Raw genomic sequence first — 22,762 nt, 5'->3', positions numbered from 1 at the left:
CAAGGTCTGCCATGCGTTGCAAAATGTGCATCTTCTCAAGGACGCTGTCGAGAAATTTGCGGTCTTCCAGGAAAGCACCGGGCTTATGGCTGTGAGAGTTTGTGAGAGAACTCAACAACAACTATATGAAGGAGTTAAACCATAGATGCCATGAAGACTAGGGTTTGGAAAGAAGTGCAATCAAAGAAAACTCACTCGTTCTCTCTTGCACTCACACACACGAAGAAAGAACGCAAAAGAGAATGTCAAATCAATACGAAGATGAAAACATCAAGGCTATGGTCATATCGTATCATGGGTAATATGAAAAGGTTAATGGATGAGTTAATGGCATTCAATCTTGGCTGACCAAATAGGCTACGAATTGTTCTTTGGAATTGTAGTTTTGTGCTTACCATAATATATATATTTTGTCTAGTGATTGGGATTAATTGTGTGTACAAATCCTCTTGGTTCATAGCAAGATAACTACGCTTACGTCAAAAGAAAAGTTATAGTCTATGAGAGGTAGTATGATGAGATCCGGTGATAGAAGTATTTCATTAAGCCTTTCTGGGCCAAAGAGAAACACTATACGTTGTTGAAAGTGTATTTTACGGCTAATCCATACGTTAATTCTAATAGATTGTACAGAGTGAAAGCGATAGAAATGATCATCATGTGGGTTATTCATCTAGGATAGTATGTGAGAAATATAGATATGAGAGAAGTGAAGAGATGAGAAGTTTCCCTCCCAAGCCCTATTCTTGCCCGTAGGCAATAAGGATACTGCGGGGAGAGATGTACCTGTAGCAAGAGAACCTAGAGAGGATGAATTACTAAGAATGAGAGAGATAGGTTTGGTTAAGGAGATGAAATTAGATACATATATATATATATATGTTGGATTAGAGATGAAAATGAAAACAACAAGAAATCAAAAAAACATCAATGTAGAACACATCTTACTTGAAACCCTTCGGCACCATTATTGATGGGAGAGAAAAGAAGAGGGGAGAATTCAATGTTGATTGATAAGCCAAGTACAACACCTTCTTTGATTAGAGTTGATCTTCCAAGGATAGCGTACAAGAATGGCTAGTCTTCCTCTAGGAGAAAGTGTAGGCTTAGCTTATGTTAATGGGGCTAAGTACAATTAGGCATTACTACTCACTCTCTCAAGAATTCCTCTCATCAATGGCTTGAATGCTTGAGTTCTTTTCAAGGAAGAAGAGGTTCCCTTTTATAGGTGAAGGGAACCCCCAAGGGTTTACACAAGAAGAGAGGAGCCAGTGTGAACAGGAATTGGAAAAGTTGGAAATGAGCCGTCCCTGCATGATGTGGGCAGACTGGGGTCCAGTATTTTGATCATATCTCCTCAACCGTGGCTCCAAATAAAAAAGTAAAAATATGGGCAAAAACTTCAACTCATTATCTACGATTTTCATTTTAAAATCGTTTTCCAATTCGGATTGGAACCTTGTGTAAAAAATTCATCAAAATAGGGTCCATTTATGGCAGCAAAAGTCTTCATGTGGTCTCCTTAGCCTAGACTTTCATTTAATTCCAAAGGACACCTCATGCCATATGAAAGCATGACATTGCTCCTTGACAAAGTTTTGTAATCATGCTTGCAATAATGCATTAAAATAAGTGTATCTTTGAAATCATGCCACCTAGTGTCCCACTAGGATTTGATTCTCTCCTAGTAGCTATTTAAAAAAAAATATAAGAAAAGTATAAAAAATACATAGAATATATATATATTGGAGTTTACCCTAGATATAGGATCTAGCTAGGGTGTGAGATGATAATGAAATAGTAGAAATAAATAATCAATGCTTTTTGCCCCAAGTTAAAGAGGCGGAGCTAATGATGCTTTTCCCATAGTATTTTCTGATGGTGAAGTAAGGATATGTTACCCTTGAGAAAAATAATAGGATGAGATAGAAGGCTTATTATTATACTTAAATATGCATATGTACACTATAGAAAATATAATTATGTATCTAAAAAAATACAAGATAGATCTTGTAGCATGCGTTCCCACTATGTATGTGTCACAGCACGACAACGCATTCTGTCTCGATTGCGCAAGCCCCATAATCCTTTCTCTTTTAATTTGCATCCAAATAATTCACCGGTGTTTTATCCTCCCACATTAAATGATCATTTTAATATAGGAAAATCATTTGGGATAGTTAGATATTAGTTTTTATGACATTATCTCTCTCTTGAAATCATAGTCATCCTTGACTATGAGGTAGAGAAGGTAAAGTCTTAGTCATTAGTCCATTGTTCTTAGAAGTTAGAGCCCATCCCAATTTTGAAGAAACTATCACCTTCTAGATATCTAGTCTGAGTGCTCGTCATTTCTTTGTATATGATGTAATTTGATGTCTGAATTGATAACCAAATGTATCTAAATCTGAATCTGAACATGACTATTTACTGAGCTTAAAAACACCTTAAATTTCAAGCTGTAATGTGTTATTAGAGCCCATCCCAATTTTGAAGAAATTATCCCCTTCTAGACATCTAGTCTTGAGTGCTTGTCATTTCTCTGTATTTGATGTAATCTGATATATGAGTTGATAACTAGATGTACCTGAATCTGAGCTGATAGCCAGATGTATCTGAATCTGAGTCTAAACATGACTATTTATTCAGCTTAAAAACACCTTAAATTTCAAGCTGTAACGTGTCATTTTTTCTTCCAAAAAAGCAAATAGTAATTAATATCTAATACAACATTTTCCAACTAAAAAGGGGAAGAAGAAAATAACTTTTCTCCCCGTTATCGTTGCGGCGATCTCCCATGCGCGCGGCCTTGAATTAAAGTGAACGACGTCCCCCAAAATGGCAAAAAAACTCCATCGAATCCCCCCCCTCCCCCCCCCCATGCGCTCACTCACCCTCTCCCCGCCCCCTGTTTTTCACACACACACACACCTCCCCTCATTCACCCCCGTTCACGCCCTCCCCTCAAAGCTCACTTACATACACACACGCATGCACACTCATACTCACATATACACACATGCACAATCACTCTCACAGACACATGCATGCTCTTACGCACACACAGATACACGCCTACGCACAATTGCACATACATGCTTGCACGCACACACACACACACGTGCACACACACACAACAAGAATACACACATGCGACGCACATAGAAGAAGCAAGAGGAAACATCGCCATATACACCCTGACAAACACCAAAATTAACCGCCAAAAGTACACAAAGCCAACCCCGAATGCCACGATGGCACCGAAGCCATGCACGATCAGGCATCAACCTTTCTCGAGCACCAAATTGGGCAGGTCGTGGCCATCTTGCATCAACTTGGAGAATTTCTCAGCGGCGACAAGCCTTTTTTATCCTCTCCAACCATAGTTACCATTGAAAAATCCCTTGTAAAAATCCCTCTCTCTCTCTCTCTCTCTCTCTCTCTAGCTAGCAATGACTAGCATACCATTCCCCAATTCCCCCACCCCCCCACCCCTCTCTCTCTCTCTCTCTCTCTCTCTCTCTCTCTCTCTCTCTCTCTCTCTCTCTCTCTCTCTCTCTCTCAAGATCTTGAGCATGGGATGGATGCAAGAAATAAAGAAGTGGTTTGGGAGATGGGATGCATTACACTTGCTACATGATGCCTCAATTGACTCTTTATACTCAAAATTTCTATGCAATTTGGAAGTGACATCTTGCTCTTCTTTATGGATTATGCCCCTTAAGACAGAGCGATGCAGATGGGAGTGTGTCCGATGCGCAATGTAGTAAGGGTGGGAGTGGCTAATTGGTCCAGGGTGGGTACACATTTTTTTTTTGAGTGGCTAATTTCTTTGAAATTTGTAAGCGCTCTCTTGCTCTCTCTTCTCTTTGATGGACCGGTATGCTTTCAGAAAAGCACACGCCTGAAGCTCTAATTGATACCACTGTCACCAAACAGGCACTACGTGCCAATTGAAAGAACGGATTGAACAAACTTGCACATGCTTCAATACAAGTGAAGTGAAAGAGAGATCACACGAGAGACACGGTGTGCCGTAGTTCCACCCCAAGACGCAATGGCCCCAAACATTGTTGCCCCTTCCTGTATTTCTTTATATTGCTTCAACAACGTACAGCTCCCAAGGGTCCTCTGCACTTAGAGTCTACGTCCAGATACTCTGTAGAGTGAGAGGCCCAAGGGATCTTTTATTCTTACAAGGGATGCCCAAAAGCATTAGGTTTAAAAAGCTCTACGCAAGACTGCCAAAATCAGCCAGTGTAGATTACAAAAGTCTGTATAGCCTGCCATGTCAGCAGCCACCGATGCAAATCGCAAAAATCCGTACAGGTCTGCCACGTCAACATGTCAGCACAAATCCAAAAAGATGTATTGAACTGCCATGTCATCATCTGCTACACGATCCTTGTCTGTGTGTGAGCTCTTCAATTTAGGCCCCATCGGACGATAGGGTCCCACAATTGGCTTAACACGTCATCAATTTGTGACATGCAACTACGTTAACATGCCTGGACATGCACGTTCTGCATACACGCTCACGAGGGTGCCAGAACACTTCTTAGGTTGTCTTAAACCTTAGAAGTAGAAGCTACACCTTCTCCACATGCACTTAAAGTTAGATGTGCACATGACATCCCCCCTTTTTATGGTGAGGTATTGGTACCGAGCTACATGACTTCCTTGTAATCTGCCAACAACTCAAGGTATTTTGTGAAGAAATATTTGTTGACTCACACCGCCTCGTGGGTTCCTTGATTCTTTTAACTCCCAAAAGTACTACCGTGCTTGCTGCTTTGAGCTGTTTCAAAAGCGATGCAATAAAAATTGATCCAGCTCGTTTACAATCTCGGGTTCAGCTTCTTCAAGAATCTCCTTTGGGGGATCTCCCTGAAACAACTTCAACCAAGAAACATGGAAAACATTGCATTGACCATGACTTAGGCAACCGCAATTTCATAGACACATCATTTACCTTTTAAATGATTAGAAATGGACTATGCTTCCTAAAAACCTGTGGATGGAATGCAGAGAAAAAATGTGATGGAGTGCCAAACTTTCCAAAGAGTGCTTCCCAAAAATGTGATCTAAACTTGACTTTCTACCAAAAACAATTGAGTTTGGCAAACCACAAAGGGATTCCCAATGCTTGATGGACAATCGTGCTAATGCTTGTGCCGTGACTTTGTCCTGCCAAGGGATGAAGCATGCAAAACTTACTAACACGACAAACAATGGTGAAACATTGTGTATTCCTTGAATGCAAACTTTCTACCTTTTCTAAAGTGATCGTCATGATTCTATGCTCTCTCGTGAGTGAGTGAATCATGTGCATTGTGCAATATCAATTTCTTATGAGAAGGTAGCACACAAAGAAAATGACAAAAATACAAGAGACCGTGACGAATGAGAGACTTGAAAAATGCATACTGACTTTTCATGCTCCAAAAATTATTGTATCTGCTTAAACCTAGAGAAATGCATCTTCATGGTAAGACAAGGGAAGATTTTGGGACACACTTAGATCAAAAAAAGGGGGAGTCCCTTGCTCTGAGTAGGGGTGGGGGACGACTCGTTTGTACTCGCAACTCCACGGCACATGCCATACTCGTATGTACAAGTCTGTATGTGCTATATATCTACCCATGACAATATCTGCTCCTCAACCTAATTCAACTCTCTTTTTGTCTAAGTACCCAAAAATAAAACACTTCTAGTTGCATCAGATCTTGGCCAATGATCAAAGAAGTGAAGTTGTAGTAAGCACACAAACCTTGGTATGCACAAGAAATTAATGGAAGCCACTGGGAGGCTTCACAATACACGCGTCCATGGATGTAGGCTAAAAAAAATACTTCTTACGTATTGATCAAGCGCCACCCATGGACATGCTAGAAGACGAAGCCTCCTCCATCGCAGGTGAAGAGGAGCTAGGTACAAAGCTAGATGCATAAATACCTCTAGCTTTAGAAGACGGCTAATGATGCCTGTCTTCTAGAAATACCCTTCCCCCCTCCCCCTTCGCCGTGAAAACCCCCCACTAGAAGGGGGTGTTTATGTTAAAAAAAAGAATGGAGGGTGGTAGGCTGCATCCCCTCTCTTCCCCCCCTCCTTGCACGCTCTTGTTGATAGACTTTCATTCTCGTGATCACCTCATCAACCATTTGGTCAACATTTAGCATGGTTTGAGTTCGAACATTCCGCTTTGTTGTGGATTTGCTTGTCATGAAAGAGGCACTACTAGTCGCATTGTCTGTATTCTTTGTAACCTCTCCATAAGCCTTACAATTGTCGACTAGGTACAGTGCTTCCCTCATGACTTCCTCAAACTTCATGCATCCTTTTAAGTGTAGGTCATTTTTGAGGGTCTCATTCCTCAATCCCTCGATGAAGAGAACGGACAGTCTCTCATCTTGCGGTAATTCCCTCACAAGTCATCTCTCCATGTATCGTTTGAAGCTTCACCATTTTGTTCTCTTTTTGCTTGAAAGCATAGATTTGGGACACGATGTTGTGTTTGGTTCCTCTTATAGAGAATTCCTTAGTGAATTCACGCAAAAGTTGCTCTATGTTTGGAAAATCTCTATTTTTTAGAGGTTGGAACCATGTCAACGTTGTTCCTTCCAGAGTCATCCCAAATCCTTCATATTGTGTGTGGAAATCTACCACTTGTTCAGCTCTCAAAACCTGTTTGAAGAGTGAAACATGAGCATATGGATCTCCCAACCCATTGTACTTATTGGAAACACACTTTGCGACCTGAGATGGTCGCATACATCGTGTTTCTGCAACCATTCTCACGACTCTTGATTCTCTTGCTAAGATGTCTCTGGTCTCATAACCCCCGCTAGGTACTCTAGTTGGAGTTCTCTCTTGGTTGAAAGTAGTAAGTAGAGATTGGAGTACTCTTGTATGTATATCTTTCTAGGTCAACCAAAGTGACTCGTTTGTACTCTTGTCCATACTTATCTACTATGAGAACTTGCACACCTTGGGTATTTGTATACGTGAATGCATAGAGATCCTTGTGGTCTGCCAACTCTCTAGCATTGGGTTCTACACACTTATAGAACTTATGTTGATCCCCATTCTCAACCCTGTATAGTCCCTCATGAGTGTAATCCATATCGTAACTCTCATGGCTTCATTGGTTTTGATGAATCTCACGTTTGGCTTATTGATTAGAGGATGCTTATCCTCTAGGTCTTCATAAATTTTTTCTTTTGTGCCTTTGCCTATGTGGACTAGTTGAAAGGGCTCCCAATGACTTGTACGTCCTCTTGGTAAAGAGACATAAGTCATACCTTGAGGTGTCTCTTGGTATGTTCGATACATCTCCTCGTTTTTTCTGAAATCCGCCATCAAAGGTATTGCGACATTTCTTGTGGTTTGAGTTTCTTTGAATTGAGTAGAAAACCCTGGTGGTGGATGATTTGTCATGGTTAAGGCTCACTCAATACTCTCCAGATGGTCTCTCACAAGCTCTCTTTGTCTTGGTGCAACTACCTCTTTTTGTCCCAGGTGAGGTCTGTAGAAGATTAGGTCTTTGTGGCCCTTTGGTCTTTGGAAACTCGTTTTGGGTACCCCAAAAGTTTGAAATTAGAAGACCTAGAAAAATTGCTCACAAGCTTTCATCCTGGCTATACCTGACTCAATTTGGAGCTATGTATCAAAAGTTAGAGCAATTTTGGTGAACCTGACTTGAAACAACACTCAAAACAATTTCAAGATCAGGACTCACAGGAACTTTTGCTTATTGGTGGGCCTCCTGAGGGTATTTTTGGCTCAAACTTGAGATTTGGGATAAACTCAAGTATCTCTACAGGCTCAACAACTCAAATATACCCACTATCAAGAGGTACATGGATCACGATCCATGTCCCCCTACCAAAACTTTTCTTCAAATTTTGGCAAAAGGTTCATATGGTCATAATGTAAGCTCTAGACCAATTTTCAAAATTTTCAAAACTCTGACGTTGGGTCCATGGATCGCGATCCATGACCCCCTGTTAGTGCTGAGGTACATGGATCATGATTCATGTTCCCTTGTAACATTTTTCTTCAAATTTTCACAGTAGCAAGACAATGTCATATGCAGCTCAATACCAAATTTCACCAGTTTTTGATGTTGGGGAAATGGATCACGATCCATGTTCCACCACATCTGGACTTGAGATTTGGATAGCTTGTTACACTCTATGTCTAGAATCTATATCCTTTTTCAGTTTGGACTTCTTTCGATGGGTCAAATCCCAATTCTTTGGTCTCTACTACTATTTCTGTCTGTTGCCTGTTTATAGCTTGCAGATTCCTCAAATGATTTCCAAATTTTATTTGAAAAGACCACTAGGCTCCTTGAGACTAGGTCTAACAGTGATGCAAATCTGTGCTCAAACTATGTCAAGGGGACATGGATCCCGATCCATGTACCCTTGTAGCAGATGATGATGACAATTTACACACACCTTGCTCTTGGTACCCTGATACTAGATATATGATTTTTGTGTGATTTGGACTTGTTTAGGTCTCCAAAAAGTCAAAACCTAGGTCTGATCTGTGGTTTACAATTTGTCTTTTGTTTTGTTGCCTTTTGACCCAATTTTGCTCTCTTTTTTCCAAAATTGGAGGGGGATATGTTTCCTTGTATACTACATCACAGTCTGGGAAAATTTCAAGTCAAGCTGTCACCATGGGGACATGGATCACGATCCATGTTCCACAACATCTGGACTTGAGATTTGGATCACTTGTAGAAAAGGGTGTTTCTAGGCTATCCTTAAAATCTTTTTGGGTTTGGAGTTATTTGCCAGGTTAAAACTCAATTCACAGGTCTGTTTTTGCAGTTTTGCAGCTTGAAGTGTTTTTGGCCTTTTTGATGAGGATTTTGGACTTTTTTTTGGCAATTTTTCTTTAGGAAGTATTGTTTCCAATTATCATTGCTGTAGAGTAGTAAAGTCTCTATCCAATTTTTTAGCAGGGGGACATGGATCACGATCCATGTTCCACCACATCTTGAAAAACTGAAAGTACCATCTGGTAAAGCATGATATGGTGATCCAATGGTCCAAAAATTTTGTGATTTAATTAGATAAGTTTTTGTCAACCAAAAGTGAAATTTTGGGCTTGTTCTGACAGTCTCTGACAATCTATTGTTTTTGGCCCTTTTGACCCCCTTTTTTCAACTTTTTTTCATGTACTCTTTTTGGGAAATATGTTCCAATGGATATTAACTACCCACTTGTCAATTTCCAGCCAATTTTTTTTTAAATGGGTGACATAGATTGTGATCCATGTTTCAACTCATTCTGACATGAAGGACAACTTGTAGTCTATGGTATCGTGATGCTACTCCCCAAATCATTTTGGATTTGGATCACTTTTTTCCACTTAAAAGTAATATTTTGTGTCTGCTGCGTGGTTTTGGGCTCTTTGACACAATTTTGATGTTTTGACCAACTTTTTGCAATTTTTTGCTATGGTGTCTTCTGGGAAAGTTGTTCCACTTGATATCAAGAGTGTACTTGTCAAATTTCAGCTCAATTGGTCAGCGGGGGACATGGATCGCGATCCATGTTCCTCAGCCAAACTTGATGAAAATTTTTAGATTGCTTCCTGTGAGGTTTATTTAGGATACCTTTTAACACCAAATTTTCAGATTTTGATCAGAATTTGAAGTTCTACCATCAAATTTTTAAATTTCAAAGTTATGGTCTTATTAGCCAAAATATGGTTTTCACCCTTTTTTGCCCTAATCTTTGTAGCCCAATTTGATGGTAATAGTTTCTACTTAAACTACTCCTAAGTGCTGAAATGAAAGAACAAACAAAAACAAACACAACGGTACAAATTAAAGTCGAAATGGAATATGGAACAGTACTTTGAAAGCATCGAGAAGATTTGAAGAATGAAATTCTTTTGGTATCTCACTCACAACTCTCTTTGCTCCTCAAGGATTGATCTAGCCAGTCCCTCGACTCTAAACTCTATCAAGCACTAAACCCACGTCTAGCTGCTTTACTGCTAAAGTGTTAACGGAATGGATGAAAAATATTTGAAAAAGAATGCTCTAATTACGCACTAGGTCACTCATTACCCAAGGATCATTCCTCGGTGATGGTGCCAATGCTAGCGGGTCGCCACAACGGACGTCTGTAGCATAGCGATCTGGCACTAACATAATAAGTCAATACTCAGGGAAGTGACTTGGATGGGGCACGGAGACTCTTTGAGGTTGTCAGTCCTCAAGAAGTGAACCTAACAAGCAAACACATCATCTCAACAAGCTAATCACCACTCAATGATTGGAAAATCTTCCTATGTCCTTTCTCACTGCTCTATGTTATCATGCCATTTTGGCATCTAAATGAACTCTGAATGCAACAAAACTTAAAGAGAAGCTATATTAGGTCATAAGAGACAAGTCTACAAAGTTTGGAGATCATCTAATAAGGTACCAATATATATCACGATCCATCATGAAAAAGGTCACAAAAATTGCACCAGAACATCCCAAAGTAGTTGCCTAAAGTCTCCTATGGTCAAAATGACATAAAACATAGTTTAAAGCACTCAAATATGAAGATTCGGCTCGAATACGTGTAGTCACAAACCACAACAGAACTGGAGATGCTTACACTTAATTGAAAGAGCAGGAGGAGAGGAACATAATGCAAGTTTCAAAATTGATAACGGATTATTCAATCATTAGAAAAGTTGATTACAAAGTCGTAGTTGAGAAGTTGCTTGAGCGTACGTAAGAAAGAGTTATTTCTTCCCCCCCAGATAAGCCTCCCTTTTACACTAGACTTATTGACCTTTATACCTAGGGCTTTTACAATTGGCCAGTGGCCAGGATCTCATGGGCCTTTACAACCATAATAAGAATTACAACTTCATAGACAAATCAACCGCTAGAATCATCACTTACAATGGCTTATGTACTGGGACTCAAAAAATGATAAAGGACAAATACATCCAAAAATATAATGTCTGGCTAGGTGGGCACCTGTTTGGGTCAGACCCCAAACAATAAGTTAGAAGAGGGAAAATCTCTTGAGACCACTTAGGCACCATCTCTACATTTAAGAGATAAGCATTACACCTTTAGGTGCTCTCCATTTGGTAATCAAGAGAGATGATCCGCTCTCATGTGTGTTTTGCCTTTCTTAGCCTTTACTGTAAAGTCAAACTCTAGCATTACAATGAACCAACAAACTGTTCTCCCCATATTGCATGGTTTGTTTACTAGATACAAACGGGATTGGTGGTCCATGAAGAAGACAAATTTGGTAGCCAAAAGATAATGCCAAAATGTCTTTACAGCATATATCATACCTAACCTTTGTCGTTCCACGGTTGTGTAATTCTTCTCTGCACTATTCAGTTGTCGACTAGCGTAGCTTACTAGGAAATTCATTGTCCCTTCTCCTGGTTGAGCCAAGATGCAGCCAATGGCATAATCCGAGGCGTCAATATGGACATGAAATATCTTTTCCCAATCGGTCACTTTAAGTAATGTTGCTGATATAAGTGTCTATTTGAGTTTTTTTAAAGACTCCTCACATGCATCTATCCAATCAAATCCAATAATTAATCTCTATAGGGGTTGTGCAATGATTGCATTCATATATATGAATCTTCAATAATATCCGTAATGTCCCATGAATATTGTACTTGTTTTGCATTAGTTGGCTTTGGTATTTCTTCAATCACCTTGATTTTATCAAGATCCGTGGAAATCCCATTTTTTGAGACTATATGACCCAAGATTTTGCCTTGTTTAATCATGAAGACACATTTTTTAGAGTTTATGAAAATTTGATAAGTCTTGCATTTCTCGAGTACCTTTTTGAGATGCTCAGTGTGTTCTGCTCTGAGGTTAGAGTATACACATAGATCATCCATGTATATTTCCAAGAATATTCTAAGGTATTCCTTGAATGCATGAGCCCTCAACTTTGAAAGGTGGCTGGTGTGTTGGTTAAGCCAAAGGGCATTACCCTGTAAGCATATATTCCCCATTCTATAGCAAATGTTATTTTATATTGGTCCTCTACAACACTAGCCAATTGGTTATACCTTGAGAACCCATCTAGGAAAGAAGAGGCTTGTTGTCTAGCCACTCCTTCAAGCATTGTCTGTGATAGGTAAGGGGTAGTTGTCCCTTATGGTGGCTGCATTCACCTTCTTGAGATTTATACACACTCGTAATTTTTCATTCTTTTTGGGGACTACCACACTAGGTGACACCCAATCAATATGTTCAATCTCATAGATGAATTTGTCCTCTTTGAGTTTGTCAATCTCCTCCTTGATCCTCTTGGAAAAGGTATCTTTATAGGTATAGGGATGTTGTCTACTTGGTTTGGGATCAGGCTTCAAGGGAATTCTATGCTGACATATCGATGGATCCACTCCCTTGAGGTCCTTGTATGACCATGCAAAAACATCTCTATACTCTTTGAGGAGTTTGATGAGTAATTCCTCTTCTTCCGTGGTCAGATCCGTGGCTATATAGATTGGTTGTGAGTCCTTATCTCGCTCAGCTAGGTCTATTTGCTTGGCATTTTTTGGGCCATCATTTGACTCATTCTCGTCTGTAGCTTAGTCAATAAGAAGCTTAGCTTGTGTAAGGTCCTAGGGTTGACCATATTCTTTCCTAAAGTTCCTAGGTATAAGGACTTTTACACTAACCATTGGAGGTCTTTATTGAAGCTAACCCTAAGGTCTTTTAGCTCCATTATTTGCACATTCTAGCTAGCATACTAATTCTATCCCCTTTTATTCTCTCATATCTAATGATTAGTTTAATATAACAAAATCATTTGGGATAGTTAGATATTAGGTTTTATGATACTTTGTGTCAAACTTGTCCAAATTTGTTGAAAATTACTTCATATGCTTAATCAATGTGCATCATCAAAATCTAAAAAAGTGTATTTTTCAGCCAGTAGATAATTATCGCGATTATCATCTCTTACTTTATAGATAATTAATTTTTTTTTTTGATTCCCAAGTGTAAGGTATTTCTCACATAGATAGATTGAAAAATTTGGAGTCATTTGGATAATTTTTTGTTAAAATATGCAAGTTCACATCATCTCTACTAGGGGTGTGAACAAGGGCTAAAGATGAGGGCATGATGGAGGCGAGTCAAATAAACTCCAATATGATGTTATGACATGAGGATACATGCCTATGGTCATTGATTTGACCTCATCTACACGTGAGAAGAGTCTACATAACTACCAACCTGTCGGGTAGTAAAATACCAAATGTACCTAAAAGGTAGGTGCAATTTTAAGAGATGTAACATGCAGATTTGTATGAGTGATAATATCCACCTACAATACTGATATATTGGAGCAATACAAAGAGAAGTCTTTCTACTCAATATGGACTACAATATGATGAAAGGGTTTAACCTAGATACACTCCTACCATTATTGGTGAAGGTGCCAAGCTGGTTGGCTGCAGAGCTACAAACTGCACACATGAGCCAGCATACCAACTTGGGAGCTACCTATTAAGAAATACAACCATGATATCTTGATGAAATGTGAAGAAAAAATGTTCCCCACATCATGGAGGATCTACCTACCAAAGGAGTCCCCAAAATTCCCTTGGAAGGGTCATCTGCAATAGCAATAAAGAGTGCAGCAGTGGTGGTCACTTTGTACACAGCTTTTGTCTAGGAGTAGCCTAGTGCTTAGAACCTTGTTCCAAGATGATATCGGGCTAGAGAAAGGATGCCACTACACTTGAGGTAGTGAGCTTAGCAAGGTTGTGAAGTGATTCTATCGGGAAGAACACTCACACCTTAGCATTGGGAAGAAGAAGAGAGAACACAATGAAAGACATTGTGAGCTATTAGATAATCTTGTATTGAGTGTTGTAGCTAGGAAACACACTCCGTATACATAGTTCTATAGCCTTAGCATTGGGTTTGGGGATCATCTCGTTAGTCTCTCTCTCAATACCAGTACTGTGTATCTGGGTGGTTCATAGTACCTACTTTGGTACTAATTACAATACCCCAGATTTGGTACTTATTACAATACCTTAGATTTGTTACCTACTTTGGTACCTTATATTAAACCCATAGTAGAAAGGATTGTGGTGCAAGTCTTTATAAGGAAGCCATTATGCAAGGAGGCTTTATTCTTGAGTATCCACTCTTGATTATCCACTTTGGAGAGCTCTCTCTCTCTCTCTCTCTCTCTCTCTCTCTCTCTCTCTCTTGTGAGTGTTCACTCTATGGATGGCCTAGCCCCCGGGGGATTCACTATGGATTTTCGTATGGTATCACGTGGGTGTACAAGAGGGGGGTTTTTAAAGGTCAAACATAAGCGTATACAATAGGGGTAGCCCCCCATTATTTCATGCTCGTACCGTACGAATAAGGGAGGGGGGACCTACCCGCGGGGGGAGGGGGGATATTAAGTGCTTATGCCATAAGACACATGCCCTAAAAAGCCAATTAAAGAATCTTTCACATGAGGGTGTTGTTCTTGGTATTTCAAAAAGTTAATTTACTCCATTAGCAAACTAAGATAGCTATACCAATGAGAAAATATGGTACCTCCCTATCCTCTCCCTTAGCTAACATCTTTATGACTTGTTCAACAAGCTTCTAGATTTGTTGGGGTCGATGCTACCATAAACTTGACTATTCTTCTTCTATGTAGCCACTAGGCATCTATATCTTAGATATTCAGACCCTCATTAGCCTCTTCAACATCATCATCATCAATACCACCATATGCATAGCCTTTGCTCCACATCTGCACCCTCATTTTATTTATTGTTGTCTTCTTGTACATCATCCAAGTCACTCTTCTCTTCTTCTTCTTCGTATGCAAACTCAATAGTGACAACAATGGAATGATCAAGAGCTTCTCTTGCACCCACAATACCAGCTTTACAACCATCATTGTAATCAGCTCCTATTTGATACACACACTCGTTCGTGCTTTCTGTGACAAAGGCTCAAAAAGCTCAGAACACCTTTTCCAGGTGCCGCCCAAGCTCCACTAGGTCAGCTGTGTCCATTGTCTTGGTGTGATATGGGCTTACATCACAAAATGATAGAGCTTTATCTTAGGCCTGTGCCACACACGAGCAATCGAACATGTCAGAAAGTGCAATATTGGGCAACATGTGTATCAATCACAAATCAAAAAAATTAAGAATGTGTCTTAAAATAGGATGTGCGAGCTTACAACTTCACTTAGGAACACCGCTTTCTATACTCAAATTGATGTCTAGAATGGAGAAGCTTCATGTATGTATCTTGGGATCATAATTTGTACTACTGTGTAGGTCATGAGTGAAGGCATCGTCTCCGATGGAGCCCCCAATCTCTCTCTCTCTCTCTCTCTCTCTCTCTCTCTCTCTCGCTCGTGTGCGCGCCTTGTCTCATTGTGTGTCAAGTTGCAAAGCACATTGGCTCTCATAGGAGAATTAGACTCGTGCCACTTGCGTGCCGGGGGTTGGGTGGGGCTCAAATCCCTCCCCCTTTGTCTATAGTGTAGAGAGAGATAACATTTACTTAGCTTTTCTACATTGGGAAGCTTTCTCTACCGTTGTTGACCATGGTGCAACGTAACATTTAAGGTTTGAAATGTGCTATGAGATATAGTTAGTAATTTAACAAGAATCAAAGAAGCATTATTTTGGTTTTTTCTCGCAAAGGAGTACCTTGGTGTAATATGACTGCCTTGTGTTATGTACTTTGTACTCAATTCATTTTTTAGCTAAAGTTGCTGCGTGTTAGTTGTTTGTGTATGAAGACAAGTTCTTCCAAGGATGCTCTTTTTTTGGCATGCCCAAAGGGCTAAGGCAATAGTGATGTGTTTCCCCTTTCCTAATGAAAAAGGAGAGGTTGTTTTTACAAATTGTCCATTTTTTTAAATTGGTTGGAATAGACAGAGGATACCCTACTATCACTCACTTTAGAGAAAAGCCTGTAAAGGCCATGATGGAAACTTGATCATGAATAGAATATTGAAATTTACACCATAATTCAAATGCACGCTTCTAAATCTAAGAGTTGGGTCGCGCCCGTGTCAGTGGGAGGAATGGGGGGAATGGGATGCATAGAGTCGCACCCTACTTTCAATGAATGTAGAAAGACCAGCACATCAAAGGCCAACACACATGCTTTGCTTTCATTGGCTCCCCTAACCATACATTGAAGGAGAAAGCAACTCTCCCATAACCCTCGCTTAAGCGTCCCCTTTTTCAAAGTAATAGTAGGATTACCACAGCGTTTGGATTTCCTACAAAAAAATTTGAAATTTCTGAAAATGGTAACAATTATTCTCCTGCTCCTCCCACTCTCCCTGGGTGTGACCCGGCTGTAAGTATATCTACAGTGCACATAGATAAAGGTCAAAAGCACCACCAAGTGCTGAGTGTATGATGATGGCAACTCACGAGGAGAGCATTGAGTTAATGCTCTCCTCCTTTCGAGATCTCTCTCTCTCTCTCTCTCTCTCTCTTTCCCTTCCCTCTTTGTCGTCCTTTGTGCGGTATCTTTGGACTGGCCTGTGATGAGGTGGAGGATTCACCAAGGGACTCAGGGAGTTTATGGGCGCGCTACGCAGACAAAATCAGACAGCCAAGGGATGCCCGCTAACAACTCCACTGTGTGCTACAAATTACAGAGTGACAATAGTGAATTTGAGTGAGTGGTGAGTAATGCCAGCTTTATGAGAAACTAGTCACCCCCCCCCCCCCCCCCCTGACTCACACACACACGCAGACATGATATGAATATTACTGTTTTCATTGTTCAGACCATTCTCCCATTACGAGGGAAAATGTGCCTGCATGCAGCGGGTCCGTAAAGGAAAGGTATAGCATCCTACTATACTTTTGTTCATTCATTTTTCTATGCTTTATGCTGGTAGTGGTCATGGCTGGTTTACACTGGATTTTTTCATGATATTGGGTGGTTATGCTAGAGGCAGCTACCCCACTACAAATGTACTGTTTATACAAATGGATGCTCTTGTATGCGTGTCTTGGGGAGGTGGGTAGATTTGTCCAAGGCACCATGAGTTCATATTTTGTTATACACTCACTCCCAAGCATTAATGATGTAGAGGGATGTTTAGTATGTAGTCTGTACAGTTAGTGGCACACATTAATTGATTGATGAGTTTGCCACTATCTAGGAAAACGGCATTCAAAGGACCACGCATGGAAAAATCAGTAGAACATGTATTGTCTCATAAGAACAAGTTTGAGTGCTTTTTGTCACTACCAAATTTGGGCTTTTCTTTATTGATGTAATTTGTATCCTTGGCATCCTTAAATTACATAGATTGTAGCAGGCATTCTTTGGCTTGTTGTTTTTTTGAATCATATGGAGGAAATTGTTGAATTTCATGAAGGAGATTAACGAAGCAAACTCACATTTGTTTTGTAACCAGGGTGTCTATTTTTGGTGGAGCTCGACCGAGAGAATTGGTATGTGTTGTCATTCCAGTTTAGAAGGTCAAAATTTTAATCATTAGTTTTTTGCTGTGTGTACTAAGATGAGTATGGGTGAATTCAAACTTTAGGTTTTGAAAGAGCACGGAGTTGACGAGTCTGTGATCGTGGGGATAGACCTGGCTCCTAGTTCTGCACCTTCACCTATAAGGTATGCAATGGTCTTGCTCTTCAACTTCCTCAAATGTCAGATTCAGCATAGCTTTCATCTCATACATCCTCAGATATTATAAAGGTGTTCACCATCAGTCTTTGATCTTGTATGTAAGCAGCAGTGTACGCACACCTATTGAGGGAAATCATACGAGCATTGGAATTCTAGGCTATGGTACTGAGAAGCAAGAGAAGCTGGATGAGAGAAGCAGGCGAGAAGACCAGCATGAGACCAGAATGGGGAGGCAAGCTAGTGGTCGATTGGAGCGGTTAGACAATCGAGGCAGAAGAGAACTTGCCGATTTTGAGAAGAAGGATGAACGCCGAGGATGTGAGCATCAGCATCATTGGGAGAAACGAGAGTCAGATAGACCAGATGTGGAGATTAATGAAGCAAACTCACATTTGTTTTGTAACTAGGATGTCTGTTTTTGGTGGAGCTCGACAGAGAGAATTGGTATGTGTTGTCGTTCCAATTTAGAAGGTCAAAATTTTCAGCATTAGTCTTTGTTGTGTGTACTAAGATGAGTATGGGTGAATTCAAACTTTAGGTTTTGAAAGAGTGTGGAGTTGACGGGTCTGTGATTGTGGGGACATACCTGGCTCCTAGTTGTGCACCTTCACCTATAAGGTATGCAATGACTTGCTCTTCCTCAAGTGTCAGATTCAGCATGGCTTTCATCTCATACATCCTCAGATATTATAAAGGTGTTCACCATCAGTCTTTTATCTTGTATGTAAGCAGCAACATACACACACCTATTGAGGGAAATCGTACGAGCAGTGGAAGTCTAGGCTATGGTACTAAGAAGCAAGAGAAGCTGGATGAGAGAAGTAGGCGAGCAGACCAACATGAGACCAGAATGGGGAGGCAAGCTAGTGGTCGATTAGAGTGGTTAGATAGTCGAGGCAGAAGAGAACTTGCTGATTTTGAGAAGAAGGATGAACACAGAGGATCTGAGCATCGGCATCATTGGGAGAAACGAGAGTCAAATAGACCAGACGTGGAGATTAATGAAGCAAACTCACATTTGTTTTGTAACTAGGATGTCTGTTTTTGGTGGAGCTCGATCGAGAGAATTGGTATGTGTTGTCATTCCAGTTTAGAAGGTCAAAATTTTCATCATTAGTCTTTTGTTGTGTGTACTAAGATGAGTATGGGTGAATTCAAACTTTAGGTTTTGAAAGAGCGTGGAGTTGACGAGTCTGTGATTGTGGGGACAGACCTGGCTCCTAGGTGTGCACCTTCACCTATTAGGTATGCAATGACTTGCTCTTCAACTTCCTCAAATGTCAGATTTAGCATGGCTTTCATCTCATACATCCTCAGATATTATAAAGGTGTTCACCATCAGTCTTTTATCTTGTATGTAAGCAACAGTGTACGCACACCTATTGAGGGAAATCATACGAGCAGTGGAAGTCTAGGCTATGGTACTAAGAAGCAAGAGAAGCTGGATGAGAGAAGTAGGCGAGCAGACCAGCATGAGACCAAAATGGGGAGGCAAGATAGTGGTCGATTGGAGTGGTTAGACAGTTGAGGCAGAGAGAACTTGTTGATTTTGAGAAGAAGGATGAACGCAGAGGATCTAAGCATCGGCATCATCAGGAGAAACGAGAGTGAGATAGACCAGACATGGAGATTAATGAAGCAAACTCACGTTTGTTTTGTAGCCAGGATGTCTGCTTTTGGTGGAGCTCGACCAAGAGAATTGGTATGTGTTGTCATTCCAGTTTAGAAGGTCAAAATTTTCATCATTAGTTTTTTGCTGTGTGTACTAAGATGAGTATGGGTGACTTTAGGTTTCGAAAGAGCACAGAGTTGACGAGTCTGTGATTGTGGGAACAGACCTGGCTCATAGTTCTGCACCTTGGGCCTATAAGGTATGCAATGGTCTTGCTCTTCAACTTCCTCAAATGTAAGAGTCAGCATGGCTTTCATCTCATACATCCTCAGATATTACAAAGGTGTGAGTCTTTTATCTTGTATGTAAGCAGCAGTATACGCACACCTATTGAGGGAAATTGTACAAGCAGTGGAAGTCTAGGCTATGGTACTGAGAAGCAAGAGAAGCTGGATGAGAGAACTAGGCGAGCAGATCAGCATGAGACCAGAATGGGGAGGCAAGACAGTGGTCGATTGGAGCCGTTAGACTGTCGAGGCAGAAGAGAACTTGCTGATTTTGAGAAGAAGGATGAACCCAGAGGATCTGAGCATCGGCATCATCAGGAGAAACAGGAGTCAAATAGACCAGACGTGGACAAGCAAGAGAGCTGGAGACGACCTGTGGAGGTGCCTCAAAGTCCTATGCATGTAGGAGAAATTTCCTCGGGGGGAGGTGGGCGCCCTATTCAGTCAACTGCTGAACTTGCTCAAGCATTATATAGAGCTCAAGGATAAAGCATCTCTTTACAAGAAGGTAGAAATATAGAGTTTGATAGCAAGCCTAGGGCTTGGAATGAAAGTTAGTAAGATGGTTGAAGCTCAAAAATGGTCATTTTACTCTCCTCAACTTTCTGAATGATGCAGTGTTGTGGATGTACAGGGTGAAGATTTTAGGAAGGAGGCACTACGTTACCACAAAATAATTATTTTGTTAGATGCAGATGTAGATGCTGCACACATCTGAACTTTATTATTAACTTTCTTCTATGGTTTATTTCACTTTCAGAAAGCATTGTTTGAGGAGGGCTGCTTATATGTTGGTTTCCCACCCTATATAAGGTATTAAACTGGTTAATATGCTACCACCAACTTTCCACATTGTGTGACCTACTTGTCCATTACTCAACAGGTCCAAAGAGGTCGGCATATTCATTATTGCTACAACAAAAATGATTTAGAAAGTCTCAAAAAAGGCTTTCCTCCTAATGCATCTTACAACATCCAAAGATTTAAAGCTGAAGAAGGTTTCCATAGCCCTGTTGTCATTTGTGTGTCACACCTCATTTCTCATTATCATCTTTTCGCAGGCTTAGGAGAGATGGATGCCCTTGCAGCTATGGGAGACTACAATGGACCCAGCTAGAAGGCTACGTAAGCAGTTGACTCTGCAGAGAAGATGCTGCAGAAGCCAATTTAATATTTACATCACTCATGGGAGACAAGGCATGAGTAGAATCATAAAAGTTGGTTTGAAGAAGCATAGCAAGCATTAATGGAATATTTTGACTAACCAGGTGGATACACGAAAAGAGCTCATTCTAAATTTTGCATCACGAGTCAATTTACAGAGTCAGTTTACAAAGCCTGGACTTGTGACTATAGTGAAGCATGCCCATTTTAGTTTGAAGTGTATATAGTCGTCTGCAATTAGTGCAAGCCCTGTAGGCTAAGAGGCTTGCTTAAGTGAAGTGACTACTTCGCATTGTTGCGGTCCTAGGGAGCTCGCCCAAAATATTGGTATGGTCCTAGGGAGACAAAATCCCCCATCCTATATGCTTGACTTCTCATTTCCAGAACAATTTTTCTAGTTGAAGAACTCAAGGGGGAATATGAGAGAGGCTTGTATGGCACATAATTCCCATGGAAAAGGTTCCTAGTTAATGCATGTGGATTTAACAGAGCATATTTTTTTTGAGCTAATCACATTTAATTTCTGCAACCTACTACATTCTTTTTTGTGTTTATGCACTTTGCTGGTTTTGAGCATCATGATGGTAGGATCAAAGTTCGGTGGTATGCAATTAGTTTTGTTTAAGCAACCTACTTCTCAATGTAGGGCTTCTCGCTTTTTGACTTAGATGAGCCATAGAGGTATTTTATAGAGAACATTAGAAAAGTGGATGCTGAGATCTCGAGTCTAGGCGGGCTCTTGCACTCGTGTATGTGGAAAGTGTGAGGTATCATGTAGAGGGCTAAAAAGGGTCAACTAGATATTGATGATGTGCTCATCGATCTTCATGTTGATGGCTAAGGAGGGACATGTAGATTTTGATATGTGCTCAACAATCTTCATCTAGCATCCTGCCATGGACATAGCAACTGGAATATAGCAGGGGAGAGGGAGACCCTCAACATCAATGTGGCTACTTTTGAGAGGCCTCTTAGAAAGCTTGCTTTTCCACAGCTTATAGAAGCGAAAAATGGTTTTAGCCAGGAGAGCCTCATTGGCATAGGGGCTTTGGCAAGGTATACAAAGTTGATTGAAAAGATGGGTCTATAGTTTCCATCAAGAAGCTGTCGCAATTAAGCTATCAAACATACAGAGTTCACAACAAAGATGGAGAGTATGGGCAAGATTTATCGTAGAAACTTGATGCCCTTGTTAGGCTATTGCAAGGTGGGCAAAGAGAGGTTCTTAGTGTACGAGTACATGGAAGGTGGAACTTAGATGATAGGTTTCATGGGGATGAAGACATATCAACACCAGAAGAAAATTACATGTGGGCAACTCAAAGACTAGGCTTTCTATATCAAGAGTGGCTACCCCATATAATGCACAAACAGGGAGATATAGTCCATCAATGTGTTGCTTGATAAAAATATTGAGGCCAGAGTGTCTGACTTGGGCATGACAAGGCTAATAAGTGCACTAAACACTGACCTGAATGTGAGCACATTGGCAAGGGATCCTGGTTATGTGTCTCCAGAGTATTACCAAAGTTTTAGGGGCGATTGCAAAGGGGATATCTACTCATTTGGGGTGATCTTGCTACAACTTCTCATTGGGAAGAAGCTACCTATAGACAAGGAAATTTTTTTGAAGACAGAAATTTGGTGGGCTAGGTAAGGTAGCTTGCAAATGATAGGCTTACAATTGAGCCACTAGATCCATGGCTTTTGCAAGAAGATCATGGGGGTAGTTAATGTGAATTCCTACAGTACTTGTGGATCGCATGTGATTGTGTTCAAGACATTCCATCCAATTGACCCACACATGCGATGGGAAGTAGCTAGCTTAGATTGATGTGCCTTTTCATTGGCAGGCCTCGTGATTTTCACTTAAAGTTGCATCACTCATTTATTTCAAGGAATGTGGAATATATCTATAGGCTTGTAAGCAATAAATTGACTTTCTTGTTCATCCATGTATGCAAGGAAAGTTTATATTTCATTCATGAGCTTCATTTCTACTATTTTGGAAAGTAATCAGACCAAGAGAAACCATTT

At 40.5% G+C, this 22,762-nt stretch overlaps 2 protein-coding genes and 1 long non-coding RNA gene across 6 annotated transcripts; all 3 read left to right on the top strand.

Moving 5' to 3' along the window:
• The first annotated feature begins 5,879 nt into the window (after window positions 1-5,879).
• Window positions 5,880-19,090, top strand: LOC147461838 (uncharacterized). Its single transcript, XM_086506514.1, has 10 exons — window positions 5,880-5,931; window positions 16,797-16,854; window positions 17,436-17,472; window positions 17,568-17,647; window positions 17,769-17,918; window positions 18,070-18,106; window positions 18,201-18,280; window positions 18,395-18,732; window positions 18,828-18,907; window positions 19,031-19,090. Exons 1-8 carry the CDS (start codon window positions 5,880-5,882, stop codon window positions 18,693-18,695), a joined length of 795 nt encoding a protein of 264 aa, XP_086362640.1. The 3' UTR covers window positions 18,696-18,732; window positions 18,828-18,907; window positions 19,031-19,090.
• LOC147461837 (uncharacterized) lies at window positions 19,088-19,715 on the top strand. 2 transcript variants are annotated; one of them, XR_015187646.1, is made up of 3 exons: window positions 19,088-19,364; window positions 19,453-19,533; window positions 19,648-19,715. It is a non-coding gene; the product is annotated as an uncharacterized LOC147461837 (long non-coding RNA). The 2 variants fall into 2 exon arrangements; XR_015187647.1 differs by having other exon boundaries at window positions 19,651-19,705.
• On the top strand, window positions 19,651-21,218 carry LOC147461836 (uncharacterized). 3 transcript variants are annotated; one of them, XM_086509312.1, is made up of 3 exons: window positions 19,651-19,988; window positions 20,322-20,374; window positions 20,623-21,218. In XM_086509312.1, exons 1-2 carry the CDS (start codon window positions 19,766-19,768, stop codon window positions 20,333-20,335), a joined length of 237 nt encoding a protein of 78 aa, XP_086365438.1. In that variant the 5' UTR covers window positions 19,651-19,765; the 3' UTR covers window positions 20,336-20,374; window positions 20,623-21,218. The 3 variants fall into 3 exon arrangements, 2 of the variants coding, with proteins under 2 accessions (XP_086365438.1, XP_086365437.1); XM_086509311.1 differs by having other exon boundaries at window positions 20,445-21,218; XR_015187645.1 differs by having other exon boundaries at window positions 19,651-20,374; window positions 20,445-21,218.
• Window positions 21,219-22,762: the final 1,544 nt, after the last annotated feature.

The sequence above is a fragment of the Adiantum capillus-veneris genome, chromosome 3, assembly GCF_014529385.1.
Source record: "Adiantum capillus-veneris isolate H3 chromosome 3, ASM1452938v2, whole genome shotgun sequence".
NCBI lineage: Eukaryota > Viridiplantae > Streptophyta > Polypodiopsida > Polypodiales > Pteridaceae > Adiantum > Adiantum capillus-veneris.
This window is presented reverse-complemented; position numbering and strand designations above follow the sequence as displayed.